Below are 23,066 nucleotides of genomic sequence, written 5' to 3' on the forward strand. Positions count from 1 at the left end.
GCTCCCTCAGCAAGCGCATGCTATTGAACAGTGTGTGCCAGCGTTGCGAAGGCAGATTGAATAACTAGTACAAATAGATGGATAGAACTTCTGTTTTGCATCCATAAAATAATTATATGCAATTTGAATTCAGAAACATAGCGAATCATCAGCTGCTTCAAGCCACTGTTATTGCTTACTTTTCCAATACATGTAAAATTGCTTAAATTAACAGAACACAACCCTTACTGGCTATGTAACATTTTACTGAGTAATTACAACTTCCAGACATGATACAGAATGCACTGAATTCAAGTATAATTACAAAACAAAGAACATATGCAGGTAAGTATTCCAATGTCTACACCTCATAAATCAAAATGACTTCTCCATACTAATATGGAGTAACCAAGACACAGAATGAAAAAGCCAACACACCAAAATGCAAGGCGCAGGGTAGGGAGGGGGCTGGTGAATCCGATTAAAAGGCTGCATGGAAAAATAGATCTTGACTTTGAGATTGCCCCTTGAAAGTTCTACCACAAGTGAAAAATCCTCACTGTTGACTTTGAAATTTAATACCATCTTGGCAATGGCCAAAATGCTTTCCAAATGCTTTAGGCATTTTTTGAACACTTCTCACACAGTTCTTCAGCATATTTCATTTGAAGAGAAACTTACAAAATCCCTTTTATACTACATTATTTATACATCATTGCTTTTTTTTTTTTTCTTCTGACTTCAGATTTGAAGCAGCTGATCAAAACCTCTAAAGTTTTAAACAGTCTAAACTTAGATTACAAAAACCAAACTTATGCTAGATTATGGACCAGCATTCCACTATTTTAACAGGCACCTCCTCCCCAGAACAGAACTATTAATGCTGGCTACACAAATATTTGACTGGGCTTACTGTTAGTGTAACACTTGTAAAAAGTAACCACGACCTTTTATTTTAATTGGTGGCTTTGATTTACACATGAAAAAAAATGTCCACATGTGCCCCACATAATACAGAGTATTTTCTGTCCATCTATTATAATGTGCTGTAGTGTCTGTGTTATTTAAAACACATACATCCTTTTCACATTACATTTTGAATGTTTTATCTCCTTTTCAGAATGTGATTTAATTAGAAATCTTGCTTATCCACAGACATCTCAGCAAATTGAAATATACAGACTCATGTATTCATCAATGACTACAGTCCACTGCAAGAATTCTGTAGACCTTAGAACAGAGCACTTCTTTTTCCTCAGCACATTCAGTATGGTGCTTCAGTCATCTTCTGTCTAAAAGAATCAGTTAATTTTCATTTTCATTCACTCCAGCTCCCACTTCCACAAGTAACATTATTCACCCTCTACTTCCCAAACACATACCTCACCAACAAAAACCGAGATTACAACATCACCCTTAGCATTTTTCAGTGGACCAACAGGCTACCTTCAAGGCTGTACACCATATCAAGACATAGAGGCTCTGATTTTCAGTACAGGAATAAAAAGAGTTTTTGCTGGCAAAATTACCCAACTCTCAGAATATTGGCAAAAGAAAGAAAACATCATCCTACCTAGTTTTGTGCATTCTAATAAAATATCATTTCTTACTGTTCTTTACTTCTCCAATCATTATTTCTTATTTCTGGACAAGTTTTCTAGATGATTTTCATCCTTTCCTATTTCCAAGTGCTCAATGTCTCGGGTCTTTTCCTTCCTTGTATTCTTCTTATCATATACCTTTAGTTTAATTTCTTTTGCTTCAGCAAAGCCTGACTGACTGCAGTTTCTATAGACCATACATCCAACCTAGAGCATCCGTTTTATTCTCCTCAAAGGACATACATTTCAAAAATTGAACTATTGTGCTTTAGAGACTGGATTCCTATTTCTGTTTTTTATGTAATATAGTCTACTTTTGATCTTAATGATTTGTGTCTCACTAACAAGAAAGGAAAAATTACTTAAGCTACACAAACCCTCTATTAAAAAAATATTTTTGGTACATCTCAACTTCTCATTTACATTATGCAGGTAAAATGCAAGAGAGATAGATGTCAGTGGTACTCTCTATTCAGAGCCAACAATAAGAACAGAAGCAGCACAATACTTAAGCTAGAAGGAAAAAAAGCACACTGTTATTTTATATTCACTTTTGTAAGCCTTTAGGTATGCACAAGAAGGGCAAGTTTTGTACAGGAGTCAATATTCATCAATTGTTCTACCATGCCAAAATGCCTCAAGAACATATGACCATAATAGGAAACACTTTTTTTTCAAATCTTAAATATGGTGCTCTGGTTTCCTCTATAAGGAAAACATCTAAGTCAAGCTTAGAAAAAGGATTACATCATTGACAATTTTCAAAAACTGACACACTTTGAATAGACAATGGCATAAAAACTCTTTGAATGAAGACTGTATTTGATGTACTCGTCACTATTAGAGGTATTCTATAATGCATATTTTTTCTTTGTAATAGAGAAAAGAAAAAGCAGCCAAAATTATTACATATAAAGAGGACACAGGACTGCAATTAATATATAACTTAGACAAAACATACCTAAAAACATTCCTGTACTCTCCTTTACCAAAGAGGGGGCAGTAGAAATCTCTCAAAAACTGAGTCTCCAGATACAGCTGAAAAAGCTGCACCTGATAGAACCAGAAAACTTGGTTTTGGTTAACATGGTTTGTAGCTTTCAGAGCAGTAATCACTATTCTCAACTATTAATGAACAAGAAGTACAGTACAAAATTCACAGACCAAGAGTAGAATTTAGCCCTACTTTTAAAAATATAAGATGTTCATAATGGCTTCTTCCTCTAAGAGTCACTTCAAAAAAAGCAATAAAATCTGTGTGAGAATTCAAGGAAGGAAAAAATAAGAGTCTAAAAAGCCTTCAGTTCAAGGATATGTCACAGGGGATAAAGGATACAAACTTGTCCTTAAGAAATGTGTTCCCCTCACTACTTCTGGACCAGAATACAAACCACCAAACAGTTCCTGCAATAAAGTAATCCACTGGGGTATTTATGACTACCACTGTATCCTTAATAAATACTTGAAAAGTGGAGGGAGAAAGGGACACCACATAAAATGCTGAATTCTAGTGTATAATGAAGACAACTTAGACTTGAAGTTCATTGCTGGGGGAAAGATAATCACTTCCAAATTTTATCTTTTACAGAAAAAGATATTTTACAGAAAAACATTATTAGTATCCAGCCACCTCAGACTTAAAATACATTAAGATCATTCAGCATATTGGAACACTGAGACAAGTTTTTTGACCATTGCAAGTTTTACAGAATTTTGAGTCACTGCACAGCATTGTAAGAAGTCTTCCACAAAGCAAAGAGGGCAGCCATACTTTGAACACAATTTGAAAAAAATAGAACCTGCAAGGCCAGTGTACAGGAATAAATTATTTTAAAACAGCACACCTTAATTGAAAAAATCCTAGAATATAACTTTATTGTTAGGTAAATCCTCACTTCTTTTCCTTAAGATCAGTAAAAAAAATAATTTTGTAATACCATTTGTGATAAAGAAAAATTCACTCCTCCACACATGTACATTTCTTCAATCTGAGGACTCTATCATGTAAATGTATTAGCTAATCATTTTCCCCAAAAACATAAAAAGAAAAGTAAACTAAGTAGTGGACCCACGTTACCTCAAGGTTTTGACTATAAAGACAGTTAAAGAAAAAAAGCAGTAAAAATGTCACATCTTTTAAAAACAATTTGCAAATTATAACATATAAATTAAAATGTAACAGCTTGGAATTACTATGCCTTTCCAACCTGGCAGGCTCAACGAATCTGTTCTTCCATCCAACTGCATGACATGTAAACTTCCAAGGTACTGCCAAAAGCAGACTGCCTGCCTTTTTGTGGTACATCACCATCCAGGTCACTAAAAAAAGCAACTGTGTCCTCAGACTGGTCAACAGTAATGTACCCAAAACATTCAAGTCCTGGCATCTTAAATTTAACATATTGTGATGCTATAATCAGTAAAGTAACTGGGAGACAAGGAATTCAATTCTATCTTGGAATATAAACAAAAGGTGCAGGTGAGTATTTTTCTGACTCAAATAAGGAAACTAAGATCAGAATTCAGATTAATTACATCTCCAATGAGTAAAAAAACACTCTATAGGCTTTTGGAGCAGATGTCCTGTAAGAATATAAGCTCATACCTCCTTTTGAAAATGATACAGGAACACTTTGCTATTGAGATAACGTTTACTAACCTTGCAGGGAAAGTTCTTCCCTGCAAAGTGCACACTGACACTATTCATTCATCAGTAACTCCAGCATGCAAAACACTTGGATAACACTGGCTGTCTTCACTAACCTCTGCAGGAAGAACATTTTCCCAGTTTTACTTCTCTTCAGGTTTTTGATTTCTGAAATAACTGGTTTATTAATGTGTTTATACAAATTCAAAATCCATATAAATATTCTAGGGAGAAGAAACATGTTATGCGTTACCAGATTCCAGTGCTCTTCATGAATAAGACTAATACCAGGAGAGTGCATACTGAGATGAGATGAATTTTACATAGAAGGGCGAGGAGAAAGGTAAATTATTTATAATGTGCTAAAATATGCCTTATTTATTTGATATGGAAGACTTCCAAATTACCTTTAAACTGCATTTTAAATCATCAGGCTTAAATATACTAACTAGTTTTACAATAGGAGAAAACTAGATAAAGTAAGCCTTCCTTTGAATTAGCCATAATAAGGTAATATGCTATAAAGAAGCCACCAATGAACAGACATTATGGAAAAGGGTACCGAGGAGATCCTTTCATCCACAATTACTGTATGTGAAGCCCCATCTGTAACTTAACTTTGGAATGTTTTTCTGCTTAAAATGACCAGCATGCAAAGTGCTTTGCAGTTGTCAAAAAGGCATGTTATTTTAAATTCTCATTGTTCACTGGTGACAGCTAGTATGAAAAAAAAAAAATTCTAAAATACTTTTAGTCGAATCTGGGCATATTGGTCTCCACAATTATTTGCTGCAATGCTTATAATATAATCTTACATTGATTTTTGAAGACTTATGTTTCACATCAACATTTCCTCTTGCAGCAATTCAGCCATTAATCAGCAACTGAGTTACTAGGATGGTCTGATTACTACCTGTCACCCACAAGCAAATCTTATTTTACATTAAAGTGCATAAAGAATTTTCCTCAGTGCTATTTAAATATGGTTATTTCACTTATATTTCCACTTACATGTTCAGTACTCATGGCCTTATTAATAATAAAGGCTGGGTCTTACAGAATCTGGTACAACTTGAGTACCTACTGCAGAAAGCCTTGAGACAATTGAACACAATTCTAGAATTTCACATTTCAAAGTTATAAACTAATCACTTATCTCTGGATTGTTGAGAACCACCGGATAGAATTACTCTACTTCCCAAAACAAGCAAGGTCAAGTTATCAAAAAATTCAGACTAAGTGGTTTTGAATTCAGGTAATATCTAAAGGCAAATAAATTAAAAATGCAATGTATTCATTAGTTTAATTATAAATAGATCATTTTTTACTATTATATATTCCAGCTACATCTCTCGCATCTTCCAGCAAAGACCATATCTGGCAATAGAGTCTATTAAAATATAAAAAGCCAAAAATGCCAGGTAACTTTTAATAAGCACTACCATAAATATCTCCCATATTACATCTGAAGATACTTACAAATAAGAAAAGAAGTGTCAAAGTAGGGAAAAAAACCAAACAAAATTTAAAGAGAGGAAGTGCACCGAAATTTGTATGCAGAAATTTTTCACAGTAAGTTAATGTACTCTGGCTAAACCCACACAGCTGGTTCCTCTATGGTGAAAAGCCTTGTTTTCCTGAAGTGCAGTTGAAATCGTAATGGTGGCAAAAAGCAGGTTTCCATGTCATGGTACTTGAGATAAGGCCAGTGCCCATTTGAAACAATTTATCTCATAGAAAAGAAAAACTGTGAAACAATCACACAGCTGAAATATTAAAATTTAAGGTTGGCAGGTTCCACTGGAACAAACTCTTCCTATCTAATCTTAATATCTCCCAAGAACCTTTAATGATATCTTGAAAGAAACTAAAGAAGTGCAAACAGACTGCAAAGGGACACAAATGGAAAAACTATATGTTTTGTATAGTTTCAGGCAGCTGTATTTGCCTAACTAAACCTCAAGTTTAAAGTTCTGAATCACAGTAAATATAGTTGGACAGACTCTCCTGTGGAATTTAACTCAAGTAGCTTTTTGAAACTGATTTTGCCATGGAAATTTTTGTCTGCAAGTCTAGCGCTCTTCCAGAAACAGAAGCAGTGCTAACAGTCCAGGACGCCTACAGCAAAGGAAGCGAGGTATGGTGCTGAGGTCACTGCAATCTCAGAAGCTTTTCAGCCCTTTGTGACTTCTTTCCTTGAGGGCAGCAACCTGAAGATTTCTCCTGTTCAAGTCTACAGTATCTCCAAATCCACATGACGAACATCAGGATTTCGTTGCTGAAATAAAATTTAAAAACAATATTGAACATATTCAAATACATTTTTGCATGTGGTTACAAGTAATGTGTTTCTGGTATGATGTTGTCAACTGGATAACAAATCCCATTTTTGGGTAACATAGGGACGATTTTAAAATGAGGAAGAGTTTCAATAAACATTCCCCATATTATAAGGCATTTTGAGAAGGCTAAGTCATCTTTTTAATTGAAAAATACTTTTGAGCATCATGGATAAATTAGTTCTTATGCTTTATAAAGTATGGAGGAGCTCTCAATTTTAACAAGGCAGTAGAGTTTTATACAAAACTCTTCAGATACAGGTATATATACGTATCTCACTTTTGTAAAGTTTTAACAGATACTTTCCTTAATAACAGGCAAGATTGCTGAAATAATTTGTTCTGTGCCACTGAAGCTATTTATAAAGATTCAGAACACTGTTTCTATTAAGAAATATGCATTTTCTGATATTATAGAAATACGTTATCACCATTACATGAATTGTATAATCCATGAGAAAGTCATGACTTCAAAGACATCCAGCAAGTGAACCTGACTAGTATATTTCGTAAAGCATATTCAATACCAACACAATCCTTATATATATACCTATACCAAAAAGCAGCATCCATGTTTATAAAAAATATAGGCATGATCCTGCTCCTCAAAAACCACACATGAAGAACTGATTCAGATGGTGCAATTAAAATCAAAAATAATAGTTTGATTCTTAAACAGGATAACCCTAGGGATAGAAACTTAAACTAGAATACTTATGAAATATAACAAGCAAGGACAGACATGCTCTTGAGTAGTGTCTCATGGCTAGAAGAGATAGTCATAGCAGGACTGGATTTATCTGGAGATTAGTATACTTGGAATTCTGAATTCACACCAGGAAGCTAAGACTGACAGGCCCCATATATTTACAAAATTAAATATAGGAACAACCCTTTCTTGCATCAGCTAGAAGATATTCAAATTGCAGAATGAAAAAAAAAATAAGACAGCTGAGAGGCTTTTACAAAGTAAAACACTGTATGACTTCAACAAGAGTGAAGATTTTGAGTAGCAGTCCCATCACCCAGATATATTTGATAAAATTCTAAGAACCAGTTAAAATAAAAAAACAAAAAAAAACAACAAAGAAACAAAAACAAAAAAAAAAAACCCAAACAGAATTTTGCAGCCAAACAGTTTTTTTTTGTTTTTTTGCAGCCAAAACAGAATTCAACAGCCTATAAATAGTCTGACATTCTGAGAATACATATCTAAAAAAGACATATTCAGGTCTACTGAATGAAAATTTGTTCTATGTTGGTATAAAATTGAACAAAAAATGTAACAAATAGATCAGTAGTAAAGTAAGAATTTGCTGGTGGTCAGAATGTAGATAATACTATAGCAAGAAAAACTGCATTTGTAATATCAGCTTCTTTCCCTCTCTCATATTTACAAATAAAATCCCAGAAATTAGATGCAGCAATATTGTTTAAAATATATCACAGAATAAGCACTCACTAATAAGCAGTTAAATTTACCTTCAGGTCCTTCTCAAGTCTGTCTACTTCAGCACCCAGTGTGTCAACGATATTCTCACCATGCTTAAGCATAAAGGCTTCTAATTCTTCAAGGGTTTTCACTTGCTGAATTTCCTAGGAAGAAATTAAATTTAAGAGATTGAGATGAGGAAAAGAAAATAAAGGAATAACACTCCAGAGGGTCTTGACATATTTCAAGAGGGAGGGAAAAAAACCTAAACAAAACACTTCAGCTTTTGCCATTTACTCTCAAAACATCATCTGTTCTTGTGTCTCAAAGACACAGAAGAGTAGCATCTATTCAATAAAAACAGCTGGCTCTGTCATTATCACCTGCATTTGACACAAAACCTTCTATCTTTAATTTATTTCCTCCTTAACTTTCTAAATAAGTATAGATAATTTCATTCATTTTCTAGAAGTTTCTGAAGTATTCCTCACAACAAGGTAGAGCAGGGTATCCCCATGTATTCTTTCTCCATTTTCTACATTCTTGTTGTTTCATTACACTGCCTGGGCATCATATAACCAACTCATCTGAAAGTCCACAAGGATTACAACAAATGCTGCTGTAAATATGACTCCTCCATAATATCAGAAACTTGAAGATGGTTGACAGGAACTCAGACTAAGAGACCAACAGCATATGAAACTGAAGGAATGAGATTAAGGAAGACAGGATGTTAAACTCCATCCTCCAAAAAACCACAGACATAAGCAGCAGCAAAGCAGGTACTACAGTATTGCCACAGAATCCTACAATATTTTGAGTCAGAAAGGGCTTTAAAGATCATGTAGTTGTTCCCCCACTGCCATAGGCAGGGACACTCTCTGCCACACCAGTTACTCAGGGCCCCATCCAACCTAGCCACCACAGTAAAGAATTTTTTTCTTATATCTACTTTATGTCCATCACCTTTCAGTTTAAAGCCATGAGCTTTCCTTAGAGGTCTCACATCAAGCTGCCTGGAAGCCATTTGTCCTGTAGTTTATCTCTGCTGCAGCATGTTTAGGACAAATAGGTTATTTCAAACAGACACAAACTATGAAGCAGCTAATTCTTCTTGTACATATGAGTACATGACAGCAACTTCTTTTGACTTCTCACTACTCTAAAACTGAAGAGGAATAATGTAATTGAGCAAGCTTAAAAACATATCTCAACCGCAATAACCCATGACTACAATCATAGCAAGTCTAACAAGGAAAAAAACAAGGTAATCTAAATGACAGTATTTCAACAAATATTTCACAACTGTAGAAAGAATAACATTGACAGCAGTGCTAGTTGAATGAGCTGCTTATTTGAAAAAGTATAGGTCAAAAGGCAAGCACACTGCTTTTGACTTTAGATGCCTGAAGCCTACTGAAAGGAGCCATCCTTCAATGATGGTTTTATAGCTGACATGAGCTCACTACATGAAACAAAATGACCTGTGTAAGAAACAATTGCCAACCTAGAATCAATCGGGAAGATCTTTCCCATCAATACTTCAAGAACTGGAAAAACTAGTGATGGTTGTACACAACTGCCAAAGGGAATAGCAAGAAAAGAATAAAAGCTAACAAAGCCTTTAAAAGAAGACTGGAGTACTAAAAACTGCAACAGCAAAGCAACTGGCAATATAAAACCAGGCAAACTTGCAGCGTCTCAGTGGTACAGAGCTGGTAGCACTCTTCCTCTCAAAAATGTATTAAATTGAAATCCAGTAGATGAACAGATCAGATATTGCACTCTACATACACATACATAATTCTTATTTTGACATTAACATGTTTTTAAAATTGATTTAATGATTTAAAAATTTCTGTGTAAAATTTAAAAGTAAATGTAACTTCTAAGACATGTTTAATGGACAGACAAAATGCAGACATCTGTATTTCATTCTGAAAGGGTAGAAAAGAAATTTTGTACATAAATATACATAAGCAAGGTATCCATTAAAATAAAAACACTGTCTTGTCAAAACATTTTGCTCACTTAAAACTCCTTTTTTCTTCATACTTCACAGTTCTGCCATATAGCATACAGCAGAGAACAGTTATGAATTTCTGTGTTGAAAAGAGGGTTTAAGAAAAGCTACTCTGAACTGTACTGAAATCAAGAGACTGACACTAAAGGATGGTTAATTTTTAAATGTCATCAAAATGCTAAATCATGTGACACAAGCAATCCATATTCACACTGAGCCTGAACAGCTGGAACTGTAAACCCCAACATTGCATCACCAACACCCAGGGCAAATGGCTCTGCCAAAACGGGTGCCTTTTTGCAGGTGACAAGCTTCAAGTTTTAACTGCAGATCTTGTAATTCAATAATGTATTGGAAGAGTTATGTTCACATCAAATTTCATTTTTTTAAGAATCTGTATTTTCAAAGAAAACAATCACAGAATCATAGAATATTCTGAGTTGGAGGGGATACAAGGGTTATTGACTCCAACACCTATATGAATGGCCCATGCAGGGAGCAAACCCACAACCTTGCCATTATTAGCACCTAGCTCTGACCATCTGAGCCAATCTCAAGGATAATGAGTTTAAAAAAAATCTACTTTCCTCCTTCTCAGGCCAAAAGTAGGTCTTTTTCAGTACCACATAATACAGTTACCTCTAAGTCCATTTAAAACACTAACATAAAGTAACCCTGCAACCCTTCAAATGAACAGGTGAAATGTATCTCATTCAATTGCACGTCTTGGGTTTAGAGGTACTTGAAATTAGAAAGTATCAAATAGTGGGGGTTACAAAAGCAATTTTTTACACATACTTGTAGCAGCTGTTCAATGTCTTGTTTTTCCAGGTAAGACCGAGTAACAACACGTCCATCAAAGTCTACTTCTGCCTTGAATCTCACTTTGCTCATTCCCATGTCTGTGGCTTTAACATCATGAATTGCTCTGAAACACACACATTTTTAAAGAAAATGTAAAACAACACAGAACAAACCACTAGTTTATTTTTTTATTTTGATATCTCATGTTAACAATACTGTCACTGCAAAATGATCCTGCAATTTTAAAAGGTCAGTCTTTGACAAAATAGCCTCATTTTACCCACCCATTAAATATTTACCCACTTCCATTAAATATTTATTTATGTTTAACCAGTTATATTATTTCCACAGGTCTCTGCAACACCAACATATCTATAAATCATTGCAATAAAAGACAGACAACTAGAAGCATCACAGATTTAGAACTAGACTAACAGTATATTAAAAAAAATCCACAATTAAAAATGTGAGAACTTGCCCATTCTATGTTAAAAGTTGAAGTCCAACTTTTCTTCCACTGCTGAGAAGTTTTTGTGCATATACGTGATGCTATTTAACAGTCTAGTACCCTAAATTCTACAGAAAGGAACAATAATCTGTTGTTAATCAATGAAAGGACACGTTGCAATTATAGAAGTGTCCTTTCCTGACATTGGCAGAGGCATGATCTCCTGGAGATTTTTCAAAAATACATTTGACATAAGTTATGGATATTTTGTTTGATATGTAAATTTTTGATCCTTCAGAACTATTAATCACAGCTTATCAAAATACACCTGTTTGTAAATGCTGAAAATGTATATTTATTTAAAGGCTCCTAATAAATACTAGAAAATGAAATCTCTAATGTTTATATTTTGGTCCTTCCTTTGAAAAATTCTGGGTTTCTGTAGCAGGGTTTTGTTTCTTGTTGGACAAATTCTAATATGTGAATATAGGTAGTAAACAACAAGCTTTAAATTTTTCTGGTATAAGAAGCAAACTCAGGACCAAGATATACTGTGATGAATTTCAAAAGTGATATAAACACAAAATAAAATACTTGATTTTTTTCATAATTATATAAACAAAAACTCAGTTTATCTTCAAAGCCAAGAAAATTCAAAATTGCCACTGCAGAGGAAGTTTCCACATTTTTCCATCAAGGTCAGAAAAGATAAGTTGAGATTAAAACATGGGACACAAATCACAAGAGGTTCACATTTTTCAGATTCTTGCTTCCGGCATTTTCAAAGTAAAACAAGTATAAAAGATTTGAAACACTTAAAGTTTTATTAACAGAAAAATGCATTCTTGGCTATTTGGTAAATTCTAACACAAAATTTAGAATGCAACAACGCAGTATTGCAGCAATTCAGCAATACCTACATTTCTTTTTGTAAATTGTGCAATTTCACAAAATCTGTAAATTTAGCATGCCCTTTGTCTTAAGCAAATTTACCCTTCCCAACTAGAAATGCTTCTTTGCATCTGAATGTTTTTAAATAAGAAAAAACTTCACAGGCAGTGCAGGAAGAAAGCAAAAGGCATGTATGTTGGGAGGAGCCTGTTAGAATGAACAGCCAAAAAAGAGCAGGAGACAGAAACTTTAAGATGAACAATCACAGGAAATTTTTACTTCTCATAATATTCAGGTTGGAGGAGAGGTAAGCATATTAAAAAATAAATAGAACATGAACTCAATATAGAGACACCAAAATATACATCTTAGTAAATATTTAAGCAGATTAAAAGTACTATCAGCTTACTCGTAGCAATAAAGACTTTCCAGCTCCATTCCAATTCACACAACTATTCCGTGGGAAGTTATCAAATCAAAACAGTATTAATTGGAGTAAAGTAGATGGCATCAAACTACTTCATCCCAAAGAAGGTATTTAAGATAACAGATGTGGTTAATAAAGAGAATTTGGAGCCATGTGATTCAAAAATGTTGAAGACATATCAAGTGCTTATCAGAACTTAGCAAGAACAAGTAATATTTGAGATTTTCATTGAGCAGTAGACTGATGAAATTCAGTGAAATTATGCATATTCTATAAATGTGAAAGAAAACAGTCTACCTTAGTGCATATAATCTGCCCAGGAAAGATAAGACAGTGAGTCAGAAGGAGAAAAATCACTAATCATTCAAAAATATAAACGTGTTAAGGTACAAAGCTTGCTTATGGAAGCTTCTGGATGATTAGTAGACACCATCAATTCTAGGGAAAAGAGCAAGTTTTAAATCAATGAAAAATTTGTCAGAGAACATCAAGTTACTGGTTTTGAGCAATTAATTTTAATATTTTTGTTTTTCATTTAAATCAGAATGACAGATTTTCCAGCATAACAGAAGCACAACTACACAACAGCTGTTACAATGAAGTAAAATTAAAGATGAAACTGTCACTAAGAATAGCTTACTCCTAGGAATCTGTGATTGAATTCCATAAGAACAGAATCAGGACAGAGTCTGTACCACATCACATATTTTATTTCACAGTTATGAAAGGCTAATCTCCCACAGTTCAGTTAAGATGAACACAAGAATGATTTATGCACCAAAGGTGTCAAAGAGAGTTAAGAATTCAATGTTTGTACAGCAAAAATAAAATCAAATAATTTTCCAGCTGAGAACAACTCTGAAAGTCTATTCAGGATCATGAGTTAAATATCGGTTACAACTAGAAATTACTAAGAAAAAATGAAAATAAAGGGGAATAAAGAGCCATGAGCCTAAAAGAGAAATTACAAAGTCCAACAAGCTGAAAGGAAAAGCAGAAGAAAAGGTCACTGAGTGTGATACAAATCAACTTTTTTTAAGTATATCAAAACCAAAGGGTAACATGGAAACAAGTCTGCTACTAGACAGAAATGGAAAATCGTTACTGATGAAACAGAATAGGAAAAACATACAGTAATTGGCTTCTTGACCTAAGAAAGCAACAAATATTAGTACAACAAACCATTTGTCTACTAATAGCAGAGAAGCATATTGGATATTTAAATGGAATAAAAATGCTTCTAATCCAACAGGTTCCATAACTTATAGTCAAGAGGTAAAAGAACTAAGAATAACTGTAAAGGTGCATTAATTTCTCATCTTGCAATACTGATGATAATTAAACCAAAAACTAAACCAAATTAACAACACTGTGCCAAAATTTAAGAGTAAACAAGTCCATCCATTTAAGTGAGGACAACTTCACCTGAGAAGTGAAGGAAAAATAGTGAGAAAGGTGGTGAGAAGCATTCTATATTAAGAACATCCAGTCATTAAGATTTTAGGGAATATAGGTCTTGTCAAACAATCCTGTTATAAAAAAATATTAAAATATCAAGATTTAGTTGAAAAAAATATCACCACCACAGATATTTACTTTAATAGGACAGTAGTTAGCATTGTCTGATAATCAAATACTTCATAATTAGCAGTGGATCATGATGTTCAGGCAAGCTGCTGCTAGAATAGTAACTTCAGTGGTGGTGCTAACAGGGGCTGAGGGAGTAGATATCAGAGCTCCTGGATCCTCTTGTTAATTTGGATCTAAAATACCTTCTGATGAATACTAAATGATTCCCTAATACATCTCCTTCTGATTTGGCAAAACACATCTAAAAATAAACATTGCAAACAATGTCTGAAAGAACAAGGGAGGAATATTCTGGGAGCTGCAAAAAGCATTGAGAACTGAAAACCCTGAAAGATTGAAATAAACAAGAAAGTATTAGTCACAGATTAAGAAGCAGGCCAGTAATCATGAGCTTTTTCTTTTACATTTAGTGTCAGAAGGATATGTAAGACTACAACACACTACTACACATCTCCATTTAAGAAAATGTGAGAGTCTGAATATTCAAGAAAACGCTGGCAACTCCTAGAAGTCCAAAGCTTATGATGAAAATATATAGGTAGCCCTTTGAAGAAATTCTTAAAGTTAAAAGGCTTCCTCATTTCAGCTGCTATAATTTTTCCTTATATGTCTTTGGTTTATTTGTTTCAGCTTTTTCCTCAAATTATACCTAGTAAGAAGCAAGGGTAATGTAAATTTACATTGTGAAGAACTCAGATTAAGAGCAGGTGTGTTGCTAGAAGATGTACATTAACCAAGCTAGAGATAGTAAGCTGGTTGTAAAAACTTGGTTGAAGACAAACTGGGTACTGAGAGAAATCAAAGCTGGTAACATAATGTATCTAAGAAAGAGGTAACTGAAGACAAAGTGCATACAGAGGGTATGATAAGCACCTAAATATGTTTCAGCTTCTAACCTCAAAGAAATAAAAAATTGCACTTTCTCAGAAGTTCTTTTATTATTCATGCTTTTCTTAAAATTAAGGTACTTCTTGTTTTAAAAGAAATGTCTACTGCAATAAGAACATGAACTAAGCCTGCTATGTTAAGAAGTTAGAGCCACCTACAAAATGGAATACAATAAAAATGGTACATGGCCTAGGAGAAATTTTACTGACATGTGAAAATTCTGACAGAATTCTGCTCCAAATAGGATTGTTGTTCAGTTTCTGCAATGAAGGGCAAGTCGACCAGAACTCTTGCTTGGAACTGTGATGATGCAGCACTTGGTTTCAGTCAAGTACTCTGGTATTAACTAATGGGCTCAAAAATTACTACAAATAAAAAAAACACTAGAATATTTCAGCTGATTTACACAGAAATATATTCCCAAATAAAGATTTAAAACAAAACAAAAAGAAGTTTGCTTCTAAATCCAGGTTAACAGGGCAAAGCTAAAATAGCTCACTGAGAAGCATTTAAGCAAGATTTTAGAACTACAAATACTAAAATAAGTATACTAAAAATTGCAGACTTGCTAAGAAGGAGAAATTAGCAATAAGTTAGTTTTATAAGCATGTAACATGAAGAATCCATTGAGTCATAATGCTACTGCAGCACATCCTGCCAACTGCTACAGAATTCCACACGCTGATTATTAACAGTATCAGAATTTAAATATTTAAGTGCCAATAAACTATTCAAGCAACATAACAGTATCATTTAAATGCTTGCATTTCATGATTTTGAAAATAGTTTCAAGTTTGTGATGGCTTTCTCATTAGGTCATTGTCAATTCCAGTAATCAATGGGACTGTTAGAATGTATCTGCTATGCCATTTCAGCTGTTGAACACCTGAGAGGTACAAGTATTATTTCACTGAAACTTTTAGCACAGAAATAGAAGTTAGCAATAATAAAGATCCTAGAATCCCAATATAGAAGATTCCACACAAAAATAATCTTACCAGATTTCTCTCATAAAATGTTATTGTCTTGCTTTTTGTTGATTATATTAGAGACTGAGCTGTAAAGATGTCTTACCTTACTACAGGATCACTTTCCAGTAACTCTGTGAGCCGCTGCAGTTGTTCAGGTTCAATGGATCGTCCCAGCAGGGCTTCAGTGTTAGTGTAGATTAGAAATGCTGACACAGTTCCTAACAAAGTTCCAACACCTAGAGACCCCACACTGTCATAATATGGGTTTCCTAAACAAGATACATCAAATTAGTTTCACAGAGCATTTCTAAAACATATTAGAGAATCCCAATTTCACCACTAAAGAGAGTACATAGTTTTGAGGGGTTTTCTGGGGTTTGCTTTTTAGTGAGATTTTTTTAGTTGGTGTCATTTTTTTTTGTTTTTTTTTAATTGGTCATTTATTTTACTTTTTTTTTTCTTAATTCAGTGGAAATTTTTTCCTACTGAGGAACATGATGACACTGGAACAAAACAATTTATCATAAAGCAAAGCCTTAAGTCCCTCATGTCCCTTGACCACTCCTGTCTCCTGCAGAACTAATAAATGAGCAAACTCTTGTCCATATGTGTTTCTGTATGAGTAAACATAAATTTATACACAAAGTTCCATACACAGAAACATAGGTAGCAGCACAAAATCCAGTGTTCTTTATCAGTAACTCAAAAATTTGCAAGTATTAACCATATCTAGAATACATTACTTATCAATAACTTTTAAACACTTATTCATGTTCAGACCTATAGAAATAGTACTGTGTTTTTAAGCTGATGAAGGAAACTAGAAATGAGATATTAAAAAATTCTTCTATATAAAAAATTAAACTTGCAATTCAGTCATTAGAAGCCACAAGAAACAAAATTCCAGTATTTATTCTCCTTAAAAAAGCAATACTTAAAAAGGGATGAAAAAGTAATCACCAGTCTGTAGAAAACTTAACTATGCAACAAAGACATACTTTGAAACACTTGGCATACAGATCACCTTACCTTTAGTAAAAAAATAACTTTGTTTGTATGACAAAATAGCTCCAAAATCTGCTTACATAGTGTAGAGACATATTTAAGTTAACCAATATAAACTAAATGCTCTGTGTTCATATCATGCATGGGAAAAAGTCCACATTCTGCCTGCCTCTGTGCAGATTATTACCTGTTAAAGAAGTCAGACCCATACAGGTAGCAGCTACAGCCACACTCAGAACTGCTGCAGCATCCTCCAGTAACACCACGTTGGTACTTGGATCACGACTCTGCACAACTGCACACACAACAGAAACAAAGTTACATTGTTTGAAAACTTAGCTTTACTACAGTATGCTCTGTACTTAAACTATATTAACAACAGCAATTTAAAAGAACAATTTATGCAATTGTATAATTGCATAAATTATAAACTGGTGTAAACTGAATTTTTGCATATGCTCACACTTCCATAAATGCATTCATACATACACAGTACCAGCCCAATTATGGAAGCTTCTCAAAAATGTTAGAAAAATTAAAAGGGCATTTATCATGAAAAATACATGCACTTAGCCACCTATTTAAGTAGCTCTTAAATCAACAGTTTTCCCTTAATTTGCAAAATGTTATTTGTTAGTAGACTAGAAAACAGATCAATAAAGGCAAGAGGAAAAGGAAAAATAGAATTTTTTTTCTATCACTATGCAAATGCTAGTGAACAGATTGTGTTTACTTACTGCTATAATGATACATACCATATTGATAAAATGAAAGACCCTTGGCTCGAGCACTCCTCCGAATTTCATTTATAGCAACAAGTAGGGTGGCTGAAACAACAAAATTGCTGCTGAAAATTGCTAGATGCAAAAAGACTTGTTTCTATTTTGAAAAGAGGGAACTTTTAATATCATAGGAACATATCATCAAGAAAGCTCTGATTATTGGTACTTTGTATAAAGTATAGTTGCTTTCTTTTCTACAAGAATGTCTCCCATACAAATCAGAAGAGCTGTATTCATTGATAGCTTTATATTCATTGATACCAAAAAGGCAATCCATGTCTACTTTCCAAGTTATGTGTTCTTCAACTTCTTACTATATAGACTTATATAATAAAGAAAAATTTTCACTTTTCGTTTGTTTACAGGTATTTGCAACAGAGCTCAAAACTTCACTGTGTAAACAAGGATTAATTACTACTGTAATTAATGACACTGTAATCTTAAAAGATTACAAATACTTAAGTAGAAACTTTAAAATACATACCTCCTTCAGATACCAATGAACCTGCTAAAATGCAGTATGCCTGTATGGAAAAAAAGAAAATATCAGATAGGATACTATATTATGTTATATGCATATTTCTACAGATCTCTTCAACACAGGCTATCCAAACATCCATTCCACAGCCACACTGGCCACTGAGCCATGCAACTGTCCCTAAATAGAAGGAAACCAGTAATAATTGAATCATGCAATATAGTCCAAAACAGGAAAGGAGGACCTCTTGGATGGGGGGGGCAGGGGATGTAAAAGGAAGATGCAGGGTTTAGAGAACAGGTCATTTTGCTGCAAGATCAACTGCAGTTTAAAGATTTTTTTTATTTCTTAAAACACATTTTCATTAAGAATGGTTTGAGTTAATTGTGTTGGAATTCAAACCAACTTAGGAAGTGAATTTCAGATTATGCCACAATTTTTTCTTAAATTACTGGTGTTAACTACAATACCAAATGAGATTAGCTCACCCAGAGAAGAGACTCTACAGGATGAGGGTGGAGTAAACCTATGATCCCATGATACCAAGAAAGTCCTGCACCCATCATGAAAATGCCTACTCCACTAATCAAGGAGGCAATATAGCGCATATTTGTGAAACCATACCTAGAAGAAAGAAAAATATTTTAGGAATACAAAATTCTACATCTCTACAAACAAATCTCAAGGAATGCCATTAATTTTGACATGTCTTAAATTATCATTATATGATATAGCATCTATTTAAGACAAAGCTGCAAAATCCAATCTAATCCAAGGGGAAAAAAAAAACCTACTTAAAAAAGGGTATCTAATACATGCAAGGACATCAAGCATAAATGTTTTTCTAACTTGCTTTTAAACAGATGTATTAGCTTTTGCACAATGACTGAAAAAAAACCCCAAAATAGACAACATTTGTGTCACTTCTAGATTTTAGTGAAATGCTACTTCTAAATGAGGACTCTACTTCTGTGAGCAGCCAGTCTACATAATTCATAAAGCTAATTTAAAGGGAATAAAATTTATACATTTCCCAGTAGTTCAGCTAAGTACAGACAATAAACACTGCAGTTTCTAACTGCAGTGAAGGAATTAAAGCAATATTTAAAGTTTGTGTTTATTCCTTTTCTTTGGTTTTAATTCCATCTACAAACAGTGCATTTCTTTTGTCTGTATTGAGGAAGAAGGGAAAGAAATGAGAGGGAGAAATGAGATAGGATGAATTTTTGCACAAATTTAAGCTTTTCAAATTTTAATGATGCTGTTAATGAAAAAAAAGCATAACAAATTCCATAAATTAGATATATTTTTGATCTAGTGCTTAAAGAATGAATGGCTTGTCCAAACATGAGGAGTAAAACAGGTGAACACCAAGAAAATATCAGAAAATATTGAGCTTATAACTTTCATGAACTTGTAAGAACTTACCAAGTAATATCCCTATTACTAGATATAAACAAAGAACAGTTTATGTCAAACACAATTACTTATGGTACAAGTAACTAGCTTGCATAAAAGCACTTTGTTGAGAAAAGGAAGAGAATAGTAATTTTTATTTTTAAAAAATCCTGTGATTCACATGAACAATGTTTAAAAAGTAGATCTATTAGTTGGAAGAGGCAGAAAAGCCCAGAACAACTTAGAGAAAAAAACATCAGTTAAAATAAAATATAGCAAAAGTATACAAAAAAAAACCAGCATATGCATCAAACCCAACATATGCACTGAAACTACAATTCCTAGAACTTTAAAGAAAACCCTTTCTGATTTTATTTGTTGTAAAAACAAAAGCAATACGTTTCAGAAATGATACAGAACAGCAAATTAAAAAGAACAAGGTGATGCACAAACAAGAACTGATCTTACTCCTATATATAGTTACCAAAATGTTTATTTACTCAAAAAGCTTACGGATGACTAGGGTCAGGTGTCCTTGCAGACTGACTGATGCCCAAAGCTAGCAATGCCTATATAAGACAGGAGGTTAAAAAAAAAAAAAATTAGAAACATTTGGTATCAACTGAACTTGAAAGGTAAAGACAGATGTAATTTGTTGAACTGTATATATGCTTTGCTACAGATATCTTATTGGAGCTGGAATATAATCCTCAAAATTTGTCATCTGAATCTACCACTCCCAAAAAATTGCTAGTTATACCTATGTAGATAATATATATGCAATTATATGGTGTGTATATATAATTACTTTTAATTATAATTTTAGAATCTCAACTGAAAATGAACATTACATGCAATCACAAGTGCTGCTGCGCTTCAGCATGAAGGAATGAAGTTGCTCAGGGAACAAAGCTATTTAAATAATTCCCTCTTGAAGAGAAATTACACTGAGACTGTAGTATAGTATGGTGATGAAAACATTTAAAGCAGTAACTTGACACTGCAACTTCTCAGCATATTTTGAAGGAAGAAATAACCCCTTGCTATCTAAATTGCCTATCTGGGATATATTTAATTAGGCATGTATTAAGTTGTTGATGCAGTAAATTGCAAATCTAGACCTGAATTTTGCAAAGCACATGTTTTGTTTAAGAGTACTGATAAGGAAACACAGTAACCAGTATTAAAATGCAGATACTTTAGTCTTAGCAGCAGCAAGCTGATTTGAGGCAGCAAGGTTTCTCCTGTGTTTTTTTCCCTAAACCACACACACAATTATTTGAAAAAACAAAGCAAGCCTTCCACATTCCAGTGGAATATTCAACTTTGCTATTTAAAAAACAGAATAGCTCTTCAATGTATATAATACCACTATCAAACTTGGTTCACCTATACATTGACACACTTGGCCAAGTGAAAACTCACACTTTAAGGCTCCCTATAAATTTAAGTAGTATCAGTTGAATTAGAAGCACCCCTGTCTTCACTTTACAGCTGAAAGGTTGTGTGAAACCATCAAACAAAATGTGAGTTGTCAACTCAGTCTTTCTGGACAGCGAAGCACACTGGATCCAACTCAAAACTATATTAATAGACTTTTCAAGATATTCAGTCTGCTCTAAGGCTCCACAGACTCCTCAGATTTGGAGGAGCACAAGTCTGTTGCATTTTAATGAGTTACAATCTACACAAGGGCTCCACTTGCTTGAGCTGCAGGAGCCTTTCCTTCAACCCTTTCTTTAGCTTGACTTTTCTCCCCCTGAAGCCTTGCAATATCAATTCAAGGTCTCATAACATATACTTCAAGCACACTATAGAAAACAGTGGAAAAAACAACATTAATTTTATCCCTGAACATTAATATTATATGTCCAATTCTGAGCCTGCCAGTCCACTTCTCAAAGCAAACGTGCCACATATATGGCTACTTGTGCTGTGAGAGGCTGAAATCTAGGAATAGAAAAAGAAAAGATGCTCAGATTCTCTATTCATCTAGATTCTTATTCATCTAGAGATGAGTAAGTAACAAAGTCTGTCATTGTATTAGAATAACTGACAGGAGAAGCATTTCAAGTTAACATTTAACCAAAATATTAACCAAAATAATTTTAGTTTCAAGTACCACTCATGATCCATGAAGTAGCTGAGTACACTTCTCTCACTGCAACTCCCCTCTTTCAATTTATTTCTAAAGAACTTCAGTATCTACATTCTGACTTCTCATTTTTACATGAATACAAATTAAGAAGTATCCTATTATTTTTTTTAAGTGCTCTACAACTACTTTAAGCATCTGTCTTTATTTCCAGTTTTACTACAAGTACTACTTTTAGCAGAATGGAAAAAAATACTCACCTGGTTACATGTGTCTGCTAAAGAATGTATGGCTTCTGAAAACATACTTGCAGAACCCGTGTAAACCCAGGCAAGTAGCTTAAAGAAAAAATTCAACCCATTTCTGAAAACAAAAAGCAGAAATAACAGAATATTTGACGTTTAATATTCCCAGAAAAACCAGAAGTGCTGTACAATCATGTGCTATCTGCCACAAAGGAGTAAACTCAAATATCAGTCTAATAATTAGAGAGCTGTGCAGACATACAATTCATAGAGAGATTTTCTGCATAGTTACTGTGAAAGAAGTCCTTTCAGCTAAACTTGATAAAGATACAGAATTTATTTTTCAGAAATCATTAACTTCTAAGCACTCCCAAATAAGTTACACCTCCTGAAAACTACCATCACACTCACTACTCAGAAACATTAATTTTCTACCAGAGGGAGAATACAAGTCTTAACTTCCTTTTCTACTTTTTCAATTCTTTGCCTCCTACACATTCTCACCCAATACTATAAGCAAGGTTCCTTACTTCAACCTCAGTCTGAGCCATCCTCAGCAGGATAGTGATGTGAGAGAACAGGAAGACAAGGCTGTCACTAGATTCCACTGTAAAAAATTATCTATAGAACTTCTCCATTAAGATGACACACACAATTCTGTGTGAATTGTGAAAACATTTTTACAGCTGCAGGTTTACTGGAGTAAACATTGTCTTATGTTGTGCAAAGGTAACTATTAACAACAAAATCCAAGTCTACGTTCTCATTTCAAACATTATCCAAATCAGTAGGTTTACTGCTACAAATAAATTGCACAGAAAATGAGACTAGAGTTATAATCTCCTCCTCTCTCTTTTTTAACATGAGTTTAATTTATTGCCAATTTTTTAAGTATCTAAATAAATTAAGTGTTATAAGAAGTTATTAACAACATCTTCTAGGGGCATATTTTAACACGTGCAAGAGATTATATTCAAGTTAGAGGAAGTAAACCCAACAGATTCTGAGAAGGCAGTTAAAATC

General features: G+C 33.7%; 1 protein-coding gene across 3 annotated transcripts in view; it reads right to left on the reverse strand.

Moving 5' to 3' along the window:
• Positions 1-224: 224 nt before the first annotated feature.
• SLC30A9 (solute carrier family 30 member 9) overlaps positions 225-23,066 on the reverse strand; it is a 34,941-nt gene continuing 12,099 nt past the window's right edge. The window contains exons 9-18 of one of the 3 annotated variants that reach the window (XM_015624930.3): positions 22,059-22,161; positions 20,217-20,272; positions 18,794-18,929; positions 18,312-18,351; positions 17,801-17,872; positions 17,233-17,340; positions 16,144-16,309; positions 10,820-10,949; positions 8,049-8,162; positions 225-6,505 (exon numbers count right to left, since the gene is read on the reverse strand). In XM_015624930.3, the coding sequence (XP_015480416.1) occupies positions 6,461-6,505; positions 8,049-8,162; positions 10,820-10,949; positions 16,144-16,309; positions 17,233-17,340; positions 17,801-17,872; positions 18,312-18,351; positions 18,794-18,929; positions 20,217-20,272; positions 22,059-22,161 (970 nt within the window). In that variant the 3' untranslated portion in view covers positions 225-6,460. The other 2 variants (XM_033513360.1, XM_033513361.1) reach the window with 2 other exon arrangements.

Source organism: Parus major, chromosome 4 (genome assembly GCF_001522545.3).
Source record: "Parus major isolate Abel chromosome 4, Parus_major1.1, whole genome shotgun sequence".
Lineage (NCBI taxonomy): Eukaryota > Metazoa > Chordata > Aves > Passeriformes > Paridae > Parus > Parus major.